Source organism: Nerophis lumbriciformis, linkage group LG14, assembly GCF_033978685.3.
Source record: "Nerophis lumbriciformis linkage group LG14, RoL_Nlum_v2.1, whole genome shotgun sequence".
NCBI classification, from domain to species: Eukaryota; Metazoa; Chordata; class Actinopteri; order Syngnathiformes; family Syngnathidae; genus Nerophis; species Nerophis lumbriciformis.
The window spans coordinates 6785192-6801896 of NC_084561.2; the positions used below are offsets into that span (position 1 = coordinate 6785192).

The following is a 16705-nucleotide window of genomic DNA, read 5'->3' on the forward strand; positions in this document are numbered from 1 at the left end:
ACAAAACTTGTTCCCATCCTCACCTATGGTCATGAGCTTTGGGTCATGACCGAAAGGACAAGATCACGGGTACAAGCGGCCGAAATGAGTTTCCTCCGCCGGGTGGCGGGGCTCTCCCTTAGAGATAGGGTGAGAAGCTCTGTCATCCGGGGGGAGCTCAAAATAAAGCCGCTGCTCCTCCACATCGAGAGGAGCCAGATGAGGTGGTTCGGGCTTCTGGTCAGGATGCCACCCGAACACCTCTCTCGGGAGGTGTTTCGGGCACGTCCGACCGGTAGGAGGCCACGGGGAAGACCCAGGACACGTTGGGAAGACTATGTCTCCCGGCTGGCCTGGGAATGCCTCAGGATCCCCCGGGAGGAGCTGGACGAAGTGGCTGGGGAGAGGGAAGTCTGGGCTTCCCTGCTTAAGCTGCTGCCCCCGCGACCCGACCTCGGATAAGCGGAAGAAAATGGATGGATGGATGGAATGTTAGAAAAGGTTTGATCAAGTGCAATGAGTCAGGAGTCTGGAAAGGACTTATGCTGCTGTCTTTGAGTTGAAGTGGAGTGGTAATTGTTTAATTGGCCACAATAATTGATTAAGATAAGCTCATGACATGATGAGGTGGCGACTTGTCCAGGGTGTACCACGCCTTCCGCCTGATTGTAGCTAAGATAGGCTCCAGCGCCCTCCGCGACCCCGAAGGGAATAAGCGGTAGAAAATGGATGGATGGAAGCTCATGACAGAGTAAGTTGAATGATGCGGACACGTTTGTTACTGGATGCTTTCTAATACTCTTCTGCTTTGGAGACCGCTTTGTTTTTGTCAATAAAGTTGTAAAAAAAATTATACAAAAAACCCTTCAGGCCTTCAGTGTTTGATTGATTGAAACTTGTATTAGTAGATTGCACAGTACAGTACATATTCCGTACAATTGACCACTAAACGGTAACACCCGAATAAGTTGTTCAACTTTGTTTAAGTCGGGGTCCACGTTAATCAATTCATGGTAATGTTGTCGTACTCAGTCCGACTTTAATAAATACCTCTCATAATGCCATAAATGATGTCACCACATGACCACGGCTAGAGAATTACTATACGGAAACACTTGCACTGAATCACCTCAATAGTGTACCAACAGGCTATTTAAGAATCAATAAACCTGCATCAGCCATTAAGACATATCTCTACGTGGTACTGTCAACAATTTAAATAACTTAAAAAAAAAAAAAACATATGAAATGTGAAAAAACAAAGAAATAAATATTTGAACTCACAATTTGCAGAACCCATCGGAAGCCGGAAGCTCAGCCGCTCATAATTGGTAGATTCGATTGGAAGTGGTGGACAAACCATAGACGTTTGGGGCGCAGGAAATATGACAGCCATCTTGAACCGGTCGTCGACTCCTCTTTGATCAGCAGAAAGAAAACGATGGCAGATCATTGTGCTGCATATTCTTGCACAAATCGGCAGCCCGTTGAAAATGGGTCACACTGATATATATACCGCATTTTTCGGAGTATAAGTTGCTCCGGAGTATAAGTCGCACCGGCTGAAAATGCATAATAAAGAAGGAAAAAAACATATATAAGTCGCACTGTAGTGTAAGTCGCATTTTTTGGGGAAATTTATTTGATAAAAGCCAACACCAAGAATAGACATTTGAAAGGCAATTTAAAATGAATAAAGAATAGTGAACAACAGGCTGAATAAGTGTACGTTATATGAGGCATAAATAACCAACTGGTATGCAGTGTTGGGTTAGTTACTGAAAACCAGTAACTAGTTACAGTTACTAGTTACTTTATTTCAAAAGTAACTCAGTTACTAACTCAGTTACTTACACCAAAAAGTAATGCGTTACTGTGAAAAGTAACTATTTAGTTACTTCTTTTTTTCTTCTTTTTTTTTAAAGCTCCCATTAATGCCCTTTTTGCCTTCATTTCAGTACTGTTATTGCACTGGAGAATAATACAATCTGTTGATCAACTTGACATACATTTTTATTTTCCTTTTAACATAATTAATGAAAAACAGTGCAACATAAAAAGGCATTCCTTATTTCTTTAAACTTGGACCAATGACCATTAACAAAAAACAAGTTTAAGTGCAACATAAGAAGAAACATCATCTTCCTTGAAACATAGGTAGTGAAATAAAGGCTGACATCTGGAGTGATGCTGCTGTCTTCCACACTTGGAGCCATGGATTGTAGAATACTTGTTTTCAGTGGCAGGATCATTGACACAGATGGTGAAGTTTCAGTGCTCAGTAGAGATGGAACACTTTTGAGGGGTTTAAGCACCTGGAGGACCTCATCTGCCACTCTCACATCATCATCAGACAGGGTGGACATTTGTCTTCAGGGTGTTGTGGGTCAATGCAGAGTATATAGCTGCCTGCTGCTCCAACATATCATAAGTGGAGTTCCACCTCGTTGGGACATCATGTATGAGCAGGCAGCTTTAGCATTTCTTGCTTTGTCTTAAGCACATGAGCAGCTGTTGTGCTTGGGTGGAAGTAGGAAACCTTCCTGATCCTCCCAAAGAGGCGCTCCATCCTATTGACTGAGATTCCCTTCTGTGATGCCAAATTCACTACATGTGCAAAGCACCTATCTGTGGTCCCAGTCCTGCCTCATTCTCTGTAATTATTTGATTTTTGGCATTATCACGTGTGACTGGGATATCTTTATCTTCCATTCCTCCACTGCTTGTGTCAGTACCTGCGCAAGGTGACTCTCGTAGAGGGGGCGTGTCTTCTCATCTCCCAGTCTGCTGTGATGAAGTGAGCGCTTATAGTTCCGCTGGACGTCCACCCGTCTGTCATGAGCGCAACAGATGATGCTCGGGATAGTTCATCCACAACTTTTTTCTTCTCCTGCTCATAAAGATCTGGCACAATCTTATTGCTGAAGTGGGTGCGCGACGGGATGTCGTAACGTGGTTCAAGCACGTTCAGCATGTGTTTAAAACCCTCGTTTTGCACAACAGAGTCTGCACTTATAAACACACCGATTCAATGGCGCTGGGCGTTCAAGCTCCTCCGTTACTCCGCTCGCCATGACCACGCTGTGTGTGGACTGAACGTGACAACAACTTTTTTTTTTGTTTCATATATCAAACCGCGGATCACTTGTGTGCCTCATCCCCTCCCCACACACACACACACACACACACATAGACCGCGCCTCTTTTCTTCTCTCCGGCTTGTGACAGAGGAAGATTCAGAAGAACGACACCGCAGCGCTTCTGTTTCTAGCCGATACTACATCAAAAGTAACGTAAAATAACGCAGTAACGCATCATGTAGTAACGGTAACTAAATTACTGAATAAAAAAAAATAACGCGTTAGATTACTAGTTACCGCCGAAACTAACGGCGTTACAGTAACGCGTTACTTTGTAACGCGTTAGTCCCAACACTGCTGGTATGTTAACGTAACATATTATGGTAAGAGTCATTCAAATAACTATAACATATAGAACATGCTATACATTTACCAAACAATCTGTCACTCCTAATCGCTAAATCCCATGAAATCTTATACGTCTAGTCTCTTACGTGAATGAGATAAATAATATTATTTGATATTTTACGGTAATGTGTTAATAATTTCACACATAAGTCGATCCTGAGTATAAGTCGCACCCCCGGCCAAACTATGAAAAAAACTGCGACTTATAGTCCGAAAAATACGGTACTTGCAGTGTGTATATAAAACGTTGATGGAGGGTTTTGAAGTTGTTTTAGAGGGCTTTGCAGGCTACAATAGTGACTCGCATTAGTTGCATCTTCCAAGTGTTTTTATCATCTTTAAAATCCTAAAAAAGAAAAGACAAGCGTGTTCTTTTCTCATATAATAATTGTGAACGACCTTAACATTTGACAACCAAACAATTACACAAGGCGAATCAGTAAAGAATCTGGGTATTATCTTCCACCCAACTCTCTCCTTTGAATCACACATTAAGAGTGTTACTAAAACGGCCTTCTTTCATCTACGTAATATCGCTAAAATTCGTTCTATTTTGTCCACTAGCGACGCTGAGATCATTATTCATGCGTTCGTTACGTCTCGTCTCGACTACTGTAACGTATTATTTTCGGGTCTCCCTATGTCTAGCATTAAAAGACTACAATTGGTACAAAATGCGGCTGCTAGACTTTTGACAAGAACAAGAAAGTTTGATCATATTACGCCTATACTGGCTCACCTGCACTGGCTTCCTGTGCACTTAAGATGTGACTTTAAGGTTTTACTACTTACGTATAAAATACTACACGGTCTAGCTCCGTCCTATCTTGTCGATTGTATTGTACCATATGTCCCGGCAAGAAATCTGCGTTCAAAGAACTCCGGCTTATTAGTCATTCCCAGAGCCCAAAAAAAATCTGCGGGCTATAGAGCGTTTTCTATTCGGGCTCCAGCACTATGGAATGCCCTCCCGGTAACAATTAGAGATGCTACCTCAGTAGAAGCATTTAAGTCCCATCTTAAAACTCATTTGTATACTCTAGCCTTTAAATAGACCCCCTGTTAGACCAGTTGATCTGCCGTTTCTTTTCTTTTCTCCTCTGCTCCCCTCTTCCTTGTGGAGGGGGCGGGGGGGGGGGGGGGCACAGGTCCGGTGGCCATGGATGAAGTGCTGGCTGTCCAGAGTCGGGACCCGGGGTGGACCGCTCGCCTGTGCATCGGCTGGGAACATCTCTGCGCTGCTGACCCGTCTCCACTCGGGATGGTGTCCTGCTGGCCCCACTATGGACTGGACTCTTACTATTATGTTGGATCCACTATGGACTGGACTCTCACAATATTATGTCAGACCCACTTGACATCCATTGCATTCGGTCTCCCCTAGAGGGGGGGGGGTTACCCACATATGCGGTCCTCTCCAAGGTTTCTCATAGTCATTCACATCGACGTCCCACTGGGGTGAGTTTTTCCTTGCCCTTATGTGGGCTTTGTACCGAGAATGTCGTTGTGGCTTGTGCAGCCCTTTGAGACACTCGTGATTTAGGGCTATATAAATAAACATTGATTGATTGATTGATTGAACGATAGGCAAAACATTCCAAAAAAGTGCAGTTCCCCTTTAATTGGTATATATTATAAATAAAATAGTGTATATATGTGTTAAAAGTGTTTGCAAACACCTGTCTACAGTCTAGTCTGAATATTGTATTAGTGTTAATCCTACTGTCAATATCAAAATATCAATCAATCAATGTTTACTTATATAGCACTAAATCACAAGTGTCTCAAAGGGCTGCACAAGCCACAACGACATCCCTCATGAAAATATGACGATTAATTTGCACTGTATCATAACTACGTATATGAAGCTTGCGTTTGAAAAACTCGTGAAAATCAGTTTAGTATTGAGAAAGTTATGATGGATTAAATGTGCTGACACTTCTTTGATCCTGTCACTAGATGGAGATGTTGACCGGTTCAAGATGGCGGCCCCACGGCTCTCGATGCGGCGTCGATATATAAGACAAACCATTTCACCGGCTGGGACAGGTTAGCTAGCGAGGGTCGGCCGACCTATCTCACGAGATATGGCTCCTTGATTAACTTGTTAGTTTCCTACCTGGTAGACAAAATGCTCCAAGTTAATCAACACAGTACACCATACAATGGAGTTCTAGAAAGAATGAGAAGCTAATGCTAAACACTCATGACAATGGGTCTACCGTCTAACCTTCAATAAACACAACTTTCCTTTAAGTTTTAGTGACTGTTAATAAGTGAAATCTACATTTACAATAATTTCAAATAGGATTCATCCTTAACATAATAATTCATAAAATATATTAAAAACTCACCTTTAAAGTAAAGTTTCTTTGTTGAAGACAAGCGGCGCCGCAAGATTACTACGCGTCAATTCACTTGTCACCGGGCGGGCGGATCAGCGTCATAAGATCCATCCGCAATGGAAAATAGTACGCTTTTGTTTAGCGGGTTTCTCAACATATTAGATGAAATGTAAACACAAAACGTGTCTACATGCAGGGCCGGCCCATGGCATAGGCCGTATAGGCAAATGCTAAGGGCGCCGTCCATCAGGGGGCGCCACGCCAGTGCCACAAATGTTGGAGAAAAAAAAAAAAAAAAAAGTTGGTACTATTATTTCTAAATACAAAAAATAATCCCACGTTAATTAAAATGCAAAGTAAAGCCTATTTAATAGAAATATTATTTGTTACAACATTACGCCCCCCGCCCCCCCCCCCCCCCCCCCCCCCCCCCCCCCCCCCCCCCCCCCCCCCCCCCGCACGGTGCGCCCCCTCCCTTCCCGTGTCATGACTCTTTTTGGACGTCACCACATCAAAAAATCAACACAAGATGTCAAAACGGCCAAAACTGTCAGGTGCCCAGGGAAGAAAAAAGAGAAAAGAAGAGGAGGAGAAACGAGAAAAGACAGAGGTAGCAGGTAGGTAACGTTAGCCTACATTAAATTATTTGTCTGTTACAGAATGTGATAGTAGCCTGGCTTTTTAGCATTAAGCTAATGTTACATGATTCGGCAATTGCTAATCAATAAATAGCTAGTTTTGTTTTAACGTCGGGTTAATATTGTTGGAGGGGGCTAAATTGTTATGGAAAATAATAATGTAACGTTAGGTAATTACAGTACTCCCACCTTACATTCCTCAGGGACATTTGTATTAGATCTTTTAAGCAGGTGTTTTTTGTTTACATTGTTTTTGCCTTCTGGTTAGCTAATGTTTGCCCTGCAGGTAATAGTCACTTTTCCACCCCTTTATATATTAGGTATAGTTGTAAGTAAAAAAAAAAAAAAAGGTCAAAGACAAAGCTATTCAGTTTCTTGTGAGTATATACACTTCACTGCCGATGTGGGGGGGCGCCACCTAAAATCTTGCCTAGGGCGCCAGATTGGTGAGGGCCGGGCCTGTCTACATGTGTTATGATTCCACTTTTAAAAGTTAAAATGGTTTAAAAATGTTTTTGTAAGATTTAAATAGAAGATCTTTCCACTTTCACTTGCATCCCAGCCTCCTCCTGCTCCCTGCTGGTCAAATAACGTCCACACACTATCGCCACACCTACATTACGTCATACCTAATGAACACGTGAATAAATGTCGGCACAAGACTTCATTGATTGAAACTTTTATTAGTAGATTGCACAGTACAGTACGTATTATGTACAATTGACCACTAAATGGTAACACCCCAATAAGTTTTTCAACTTGTTTAAGTCGGGGTCCACCTTAATTAATTCATGGTATAAATATATACTATCATCATAATACAGTCATCACACAAGTTCAATCATCAGAGTACATACATTGAATTATTTACATTATTTACAATCCGGGGGGTGGGATGTGGAGGGGGTGAGAGGGGGGGTTAGGTTTGGTTGATGTCAGCACTTCAGTCATCAACAATCAGGGGCGCCGCTAGGGATTTTGGGCCCCATGAAAAGAATCTTTACAGGGCCCCCAACACAGTGTCATTATTTTTTCTGTATTATAATTTCATCATCATTAGGGGCCTCTCTGGGCCCCCCTCCATCATGGGCCCCTAGAATCCGTCTCCTTTACCCCCCCTTTTCGGCGCCCCTGTCAACAATTATATCATCTGAGAAATGGACATTGAAACAGTGTAGGTCTGACTTGGTAGGATATGTACAGCGAGCAGTGAACATAGTGAGCTCAGAAAGCATAAGAACAAGTATATACATTTGATTATTTACATTTTGATTATTTACAATTCGGGGAGGTGGGATGTGGTGGGGGGGAGGGTGTTAGTCAAGGGTTGAAGTTGCCTGGAGGTGTTCTTTTAGTACGCTTTTGAAGGAGTTGGGAGTGCATTCCATATTGATGTGGCATAGAAGGAGAATGAGTTTAGACCTTTGTTAGTTAGGAATCTGGGTTTGACGTGGTTTGTGGAGCTCCCTCTGGTGTTGTGGTTATGGCGGTCATTTACGTTATGGAAGTAGTTTGACATGTACTTCGGTATCAGGGAGGTGTAGCGGATTTTATAGACCAGGCTCAGTGCAAGTTGTTTTACTCTGTCCTCCACCCTGCAGCCCACTTTGGAGAAGTGGGTAGGAGTGAGGTGTGATCTGGGGTGGAGGTCTAGAAGTAACCTGACTAGCTTGTTCTGGGATGTTTGGAGTTTAGATTTGAGGGTTTTGGAAGTGCTGGGGTACCAGGAGGTGCATGCGTAATCGAAAAAGGGTTGAATGAGAGTTCCCGCTAGAATCCTCATGGTGCTTTTATTGACCAGAGAGGAGATTCTGTAGAGAAATCTCGTTCGTTGGTTGACCTTTTTGATTACCTTGGTTGCCATTTTATCCATTTTTGTATGGTCGGCTGGGGGTCTCGGAACGTAACCCTTAGGAATAGTGGGTCTATACTGTGTTTTTAGAAACACCCGAGTCCTGTTAAATAGAGGATCTTTGACTGGCATACACAGCATGTTTGGATGACTTTTATTTCTCAATATTTGAGCCATTAAATGAAATTAAAAAAAAAAACATGAATATGTCATTTTACACAAAATAAAACAAGGCATTTGTTGACTATCCCTGGGTTGTTACCTCAAAAATACATTTTTGCAACAAAAAAAGGAAAATATTCATTCAAAATACAGTCAGTTTGTAAATAAAAATAAATACAGTCATGTTGCAAAGTTCTCCAGTGAATTAGTCGCACCAAATAAATGAGAATCAATCAAATTAATCAATCAGAGATAAAAACAATTGCTTTGAAAAATGATTGAAAGCATTTGTTGTGAGCAGTTTGCAAGAAAGCAACACAATAATTGAGTTTATTGATATTTGATTAGTACAAAAAGTGAGTGTTACTGTCTGATGAATTATTAGTTTATTGATAGCTGCTTAGTACAAAAAGTGAGTGTTACTGTCATGGTGTTTCCTGCACTGGTGTGCCAAGCGTCTCCACGTCCCTCAAACACGTTGAGTCTCCACTTGAGGTCGTTTGTTCCTGCAAGAACATCAAAACATCACTGGGGTTAAAAAAAAAAGTACTAACATAAACTTCATGAATTATTTCATATTTGAAGAGTTTTTATCAGGACTTGTCTTATTTTTAATGAAAAAGGACTGGGACTGTGTTTATGAAGAACGATGCTTGTTAATATTTATATATTCAACAAAAATGAAGAATATTGTCGAGCATTTAGTGTTACTCCTGTACTATATTTATTATTTTTATATTCATCATATACCATGCACATTTTACAATTCATTTTTACTCTTTAGAAATAGTTTGTTTTCAAATTTTTGATATATATTAAGGTATGTTTTATTAGTTAATTATTTTTCCATTTTCCTATTCTTGTTTACTTTTGAAATTAGGTTAATTTAATGTTCCTATTCATTTTTAAAATGTACATAAATATATATATTTGTATCATTAGTTACCACATTTTTGTACCGTCTACAAACATGACTTTACATTTTCATTTTTAAAATGTATATTAATAGTTCATATAATAATTAATAATCATTAGTTATACTTTTTTTTACTGTTTACATCAGGGGTGCTCATTACGTCGATCGCGATCTACCGGTCGACCTCGGAGGGTGTGTCAGTCGATCACCAGCCAGGCATTAAAAAAATAGTCCTAAAAATGAGCGATCATAAATCTTCACTATGACGTCACTTTCGTCACTTGATTGACATTCACGGCACCCGAGGGTCTTCTGAGATGACGCTGGCTGCTGCCAGCTCATTAAAATTACCGACTGGAAGGCGAGAAACACTTTATTTCAACAGACTCTGGCACCGTACCTGTCGTCAAAACTCCAAAGACCAACTGCACAGTTGCACAATAAAAGCTCTGCTTCATCCTGCCTGCGCTACCAAAATAAGAGTCTCAGAAAGCTGGTGTGCACAAGCTAGCAAGCTACGGAGTTTGCCGCCAATGCATTTCTTGTAAAGTGTATACAAAGGAGTACGGAAGCTGGACAAATAAGATGCCAAAAACCAACCACTTTCATGTGGTATTGGACAGAAAGGAGGACTTTTTTTCTCCTCCATTCGAAAATGCGGACGTTATCATCACCACTGTCTGATTCCAATCAATGCAAGTCATCACAATCAGGTAATACACCAACTTATATTCTTGTCTTCATGAAAGAAAGGAATCTATATGTGTTAAACATGCTTGTATTATCTTTAACCACCTTTAACTTGTTAACAATATTAACTATATGTGTTAAACATGCTTGTATTATCTTTAACCACCTTTAAGTTGTTAACAATATTAACTATATGTGTTAAACATGCTTGTATTATCTTTAACCACCTTTAAGTTGTTAACAATATTAACTATGTGTTAAACATGCTTGTTTTATCTTTAACCACCTTTAAGTTGTTAACAATATTAACTATTTGTGATAAACATGCTTGTATTATTTTTAACCACCTTTAACTTGTTAACAATATTAACTATATGTGTTAAACATGCTTGCATTATCTTTAAACATCTTTAACTTGTTAACAATATTAACTATATGTATTAAACATACTTGTATTATCATTAAACACCTTTAATGTATTAACAATATTAACTATATGTGTTAAACATGCTTGCATTATCATTAAACACCTTTAACTTGTTAACAAAAACATATATTTCATAAATAAGTAAATATAAATTATATATATGAATGAGGTAGATCCCCACGACTTGATCAATTGAAAAGTAGCTCGCCTGCAGAAAAAGTGTGAGCACCCCTGGTTTACATACACATTTTTACATTTTCCTATTCATTTTTACTTTTTAGAAATGGTTTAATGTATTTTTTAAAGTATATTAATTTATATTTTTTATCATTAGTTCTTTTTTTCCTGTCGTCTACAAACACTTTTTTACATTTTCCTATTCATTTGTACTTTTAAAAAAAAGTTTAAGTAATTTTTCAATTTGTTTAATTTATGATTGTATTTTACCAATAGTTATATTATTTTACTGTCTACATTTTTCTATGAAGTTTCATAAATAAATTAAAAATTGGTATTATTTTTCTATTTTCTAAATGTATATTTATATATATTTCTTATCGTTACTTTTCATAATTTCTTGCTTGTGTCTACAAACATGTTTTTACCATTTGTATTTGGACCATCACAAATAGATTTGGCGCTGCTCGCTAACAGTGTTGACTCACTTCATTTCTTGCAAATGTGTCATGGCCAATTGTACAAATTTGACCGTTCCATCATTGCCCACCGCCACAAAAAAATGCCACTACCCATCAAATTAATAAAAATGACAATACAGTTTGCGGTGTTCTTTAAAGCATATTACTGTAATTTGAAAAAAATTGACCATTTTTTTGGCGTTAAAATTCTGACACATGGTGAGGATTGTACCAGCTCTGCCTCAATGTGAGGCAGGAAAAAGCCTGGTAGGGTTCCTCAGCTGGGCCACATCAAGTTATGGATGGCAGTACATTTCCCACAGCTCAACCAGGACAAACCAGATTTTAGTAAAGGTCCTGAAGACCCGAGGGAGAAACTTTCACCAAAATGACGACTTGAAACCAACACCATCCATAAAATAATCTCCTTATCTGATTTTTATCCCACATATGAAAAATATGACAAAAGTAATTTTTTGAAATGATCCTAAGAACATAGCCAGACTTTGTCAGGCCAACACGGATGCATGCTCCTTGTGTAATGCTCTCTGGTCCTCCCAGAAAGAAGTCTACAATGTCTACAAAAGCTCAGCTGCACGCGTGCAGACGAGGACCAGAGGGCTGGAGCACATTGCATTAGTTTTAAAGTCCATTTAAACATTCTATTAGTTTCTAAACGCCTTCTTACCTATCTGACCTGTGTCAGAATAATTGTATCTAAGTTATCACAAAACTTTGTGTTGCCATGAGTTCCCGGCGAGAAGAACAAAAGCTGTCGTTGATCCTACCAAGAAGAAGGCTTGTAAAACTCCACTGTGTAGGATGGGAAGCAATATGAAGGTGTTCTGTTTCTTTGATGTATTGTAATCAACAGAAAGATATTGTCTTGACCCGAAATCTACAAATCGAAGAGGAAGCAGGACCAGACTCCCCTTCAGGGGACCTTTTCTTTGAACTGTTCTGTAACCAAAGGTGATGGCTGTTTACGACCCCCCTCCCTTAGAAACAGCTGTTGCCATGTAATCAGGGAAAGTCCAAACAAAAGAGGAGGCGTACAATCTTTCGTCAGAGCGTGGTGAGACTGTGCAAAGAGTACAGACAAGACGTCTCTCCTCAATTGAGCCAAATTTAATTCTGTCTCTGTTTAAAGGGGAACATTATCACCAGACCTATGTAAGCGTCAATATATACCTTGATGTTGCAGAAAAAATACCTTTTTTTTTTTTAACCGATTTCCGAACTCTAAATGGGTGAATTTTGGCGAAATAAACGCCTTTCTAATATTCGCTCTTGGAGTGATGACGTCACAGTGTGACGTTGCATCGGGAAGCGATCCGCCATTTTCTCAAACACTGAGTCAAATCAGCTCTGTTATTTTCCGTTTTTTCGACTGTTTTCCGTCCCTTGGAGACATCATGCCTCGTCGGTGTGTTGTCGGAGGGTGTAACAACACGAACAGGGACGGATTCAAGTTGCACCAGTGGCCCAAAGATGCGAAAGTGGCAAGAAATTGGACGTTTGTTCCGCACACTTTACCGACGAAAGCTATGCTACGACAGAGATGGCAAGAATGTGTGGATATCCTGCGACACTCAAAGCAGATGCATTTCCAACGATAAAGTCAAAGAAATCTGCCGCCACACCCCCATTGAATCTGCCGGAGTGTGTGAGCAATTCAGGGACAAAGGACCTCGCTAGCACGGCAAGCAATAGCGGCAGTTTGTTCCCGCAGACGAGCGAGCTAAACCCCCTGGATGTCTTGGCTCACACCGTCCCGAAGAGGATCAAGAGAAGAATATCGACCCTAGCTTCCCTGGCCTGCTGACATGAGGGTATGTCTCCAGAATATATTAATTGATGAAAATTGGGCTGTCTGCACTCTCAAAGTGCATGTTGTTGCCAAATGTATTTCATATGCTGTAAACCTAGTTCATAGTTGTTAGTTTCCTTTAATGCCAAACAAACACATACCAATCGTTGTTTAGAAGGCGATCGCCGAATTCGTCCTCGCTTTCTCCCGTGTCGCTGGCTGTCGTGTCGTTTTCGTCGGTTTCGCTTGCATACGGTTCAAACCGATATGGCTCAGTAGCTTCAGTTTCTTCTTCAATTTCGTTTTCGCTACCTGCCTCCACACTACAACCATCCGTTGCAATACATGCGTAATCTGTTGAATCGCTTAAGCCGCTGAAATCCGAGTCTGAATCCGAGCTAATGTCGCTATAGCTTGCTGTTCTTTCCGCCATGTTTGTTTGTGTTGGCTTCACTATGTGACGTCACAGGAAAATGGACGGGTGGTTAAAATCAGGCACTTTGAAGCTTTTTTTTTTAGGGATATTGCGTGATGGGTAAAATTTTGAAAAAAACTTCGAAAAATATAATAAGCCACTGGGAACTGATTTTTAATGGTTTTAACAATTCTGAAATTGTGATAATGTTCCCCTTTAATTCCTTGCTTCTTGTCTTGTTTAATAGATGTCATCAGTGTTAAAACACTTATATTGCAGCAACTAAAAAAATCAGAAGCATTGTGAGAGCTCCTTTAAAAGAGCTGACTTTCACAGAAGGGTAATAACAATTGGTGATGTTTTGGTTGGTGCAGGATAATATTTTCATCTTGTCTTACCTTGCCTCCATCTTCAGTTGTGTGTTTCTGCTGGTCAATGCTGCCTATTAGTTCCTTTGTTTTGGTGTCATGCTGAGATGCCACACCATTTTCAAGTGTGTGTTTCTGCTGCTCAATGCTGCCCATTTGTTCCTTTGTTTTGGTGTCATGTTGAGATGCCACGCCTTGTCCTTCCTGAGTCTCCGCCCAGCTCTCGGACTCCGACTGGGCTTGAGGGTCGCTGTCGGTGGCTGAGGGACTGTTGTCCCCCTGACCTATCTCCACGCGCTGTCTGCTGTCCAACTCGGACTCGCCGGGCGTACCCGCCGTGCGTAGCGTCTCCACATACATCCTGCTGACAACTCCCCGGGCTCTGTGAGAGCCGTTCGTGGGCGACGAGGCCTCGTTACCACGGATCTGTGGAGAGCGTGGACGTGCGCTCACTTCCTCAACGCGACCCCGGTCCTCGATTGACCGGCGACGAGGCTGATCCGGTTCTGGGAGAGGTGGATCAGTTCGATGGCGTAGAGGTGCGGTGATGCCGTAGCGGAAGGCGGCCTGCACGCTTCCGTACATGAACACCTGAAACAAAGATGGCAACGTCTTTGATTGGCAGACTGAAAAATAATCCAGTGTATTACTAAGTTACACTTCATAATACACTTTCGTGGTCCTAATATATCAATCAAATTGTCGCTAAGATGGGTAGAAGTATTAACCTAGTAGGAACAATATTGCTAATACGGATCATTTTAACAAAAACTCCTCAAAACAGCCCACTACCTATAATATGGGCTTTTTAAACATAAAATCATTGTCTCCCAAAACGTTATTAGTTAATGAGGTCATTAGAGACAACAATCTTAACGTCATTGGTCTCAGCGAAACCTGGCTCAAACCAGACGATTTTTTTGCGCTGAATGAGGCATCTCCTCTTAACTATACGAATGCGCATATTGCCCGTCCCCTTAAAAGGGGTGGGGGAGTCGCACTAATATACAATGAAAACTTTAACCTTACCCCTAACCTAAGTAATAAATATAAATCGTTTGAGGTGCTTATTATGAGGTCTGTCGCACCGCTGCCTCTCTACCTGGCTGTTATCTACCGCCCCCCAGGGCCCTATTCGGACTTTATCAGGGAATTCTCAGAGTTCGTTGCTGATCTAGTGACGCACGCCGACAATATAATCATAATGGGGGACTTTAATACATACTTGCCAACCTTGAGACCTCCGATTTCGGGAGGTGGGGGGAGGGGTGGGCATGGTCGGGGGTGGGGCGGGGCGTGATTAAGAGGGGAGGAGTATATTTACAGCTAGAATTCACCAAGTCAAGTATTTCATATATATATATATATATATATATATATATATATATATATCTAAGAAATACTTGACTTTCAGTGAATTCTAGCTATATATACATATATTATGTGGCGAAGTTGGTAGAGTGGCCGTGCCAGCAATCGGAGGGTTGCTGGTTACCGGTACTGGGGTTCAATCCCCACCTTCTACCATCCTAGTCACGTCCGTTGTGTCCTTGGGCAAGACACTTCACCCCTTGCTCCTGATGGCTGCTGGTTAGCGCCTTGCATGGCAGCTCCCGCCATCAGTGTGTGAATGTGTGTGTGAATGGGTAAATGTGGAAATATTGTCAAAGCGCTTTGAGTACCTTGAAGGTAGAAAAGCGCTATACAAGTATAACCCATTTATCATTTATTTATAAATACTTGAATTTCAGTGTTCATTTATTTACAGTGCCAAGCACTTGGTAGTCCACTACTTCTTCCCGGAGGCTATCCAGGTCCAATCGCAGCTGTGGCTTGGAACTTACAAGCTGTTATGAGAGTAGCGTATGTGTGTGTGTGTGGCCCTTTAATAGGTGAGCATGTGAGGTGAGTGACGTCAGTGAGTGTGTGGGCGAGAGAAGAGAGGGAGCGGTAGCGTGAGTGCGGGCGGGACTAGTTTGTTTTGTGTTGGATTGGCTGTGTGCAAGCAATCAATAAAGCAAGATTTGCAACTAATCGCCGGACTCAGGCAGGAAAGGTGCAACAAAGCGTATTTCTTCATCTTACTCGTCGTCGGCGTCACCATGGCTGTATCTTCCTCGTTCTTCTGCTTCGTCTACTTGTTGTGTGAGCAGTTGTGCACTGCACTCTCTAAAAGCTGTATATGTTATTGATGTTATAGATGGCAGTATTGTCCTGTTTAAGAGTGTCACAACATTGCTGTTTACGGCAGACAAACTGCTTTACGGTTTGTGTGTTGTTACCGCGCTGGGAGGACGTTAATGAAACTGCCTAACAATAAACCCACATAAGAAACCAAGAACTCGCCCTCGATCATTCTACAGTTATAATGTGATTGGGCAGGCACACTGTTTATACCGCCTGAATTTCGGGAGATTTTCAGGAGAAAATTTGTCCCGGGAGGTTTTCGGGAGAGGCGCTGAATTTCGTGAGTCTCCCGGGAAATCGGGGAGGGTTGGTAAGTATGCTTTAATATCCATATGAATACCCCATCGGACCCTATGGACTGGACTCACACTAATATGTTAGATCCACTATGGACTGGACTCTCACTATTATGTTAGATACACTATGGACTGGACTCTCACTATTATGTTAGATCCACTATGAACTGGACTCTCACAATATTATGTTAGATCCACTCGACGTCCATTGCACCGGTCGCCCTAGGGGTGGGGGTCCCCACATCTGCGGTCCTCTCCAAGGTTTCTCATTGTCCCATTGGGTTGAGTTTCTCCTTGCCCTGATGTGGGATCTGAACCGAGAATGTCGTTGTGGCTTGTGCAGCCCTTTGAGACACTCGTGATTTAGGGCTATATAAGTAAACATTGATTGATGATTGATTGATAACCTGACTCTCGCCAGATCCTTGTCGTTCGCTGAGCTCCACACAAGGATCTGGGACTTCTCAATAGGAGATGTATTTCAGAAGGCGGGG

At 41.4% G+C, this 16705-nt stretch overlaps 1 protein-coding gene across 1 annotated transcript in view; it reads right to left on the reverse strand.

Annotated features, from left to right (window-relative positions):
• Positions 1-8442: 8442 nt before the first annotated feature.
• The window catches only part of clcc1 (chloride channel CLIC-like 1), a 37962-nt gene continuing 29699 nt past the window's right edge, over positions 8443-16705 (reverse strand). The window contains exons 9-10 of the mRNA XM_061976162.2: positions 13759-14319; positions 8443-8970 (exon numbers count right to left, since the gene is read on the reverse strand). Of these exons, the coding sequence (XP_061832146.2) occupies positions 8890-8970; positions 13759-14319 (642 nt within the window). The 3' untranslated portion in view covers positions 8443-8889. The remainder of the gene's footprint in view (positions 8971-13758; positions 14320-16705) is intronic.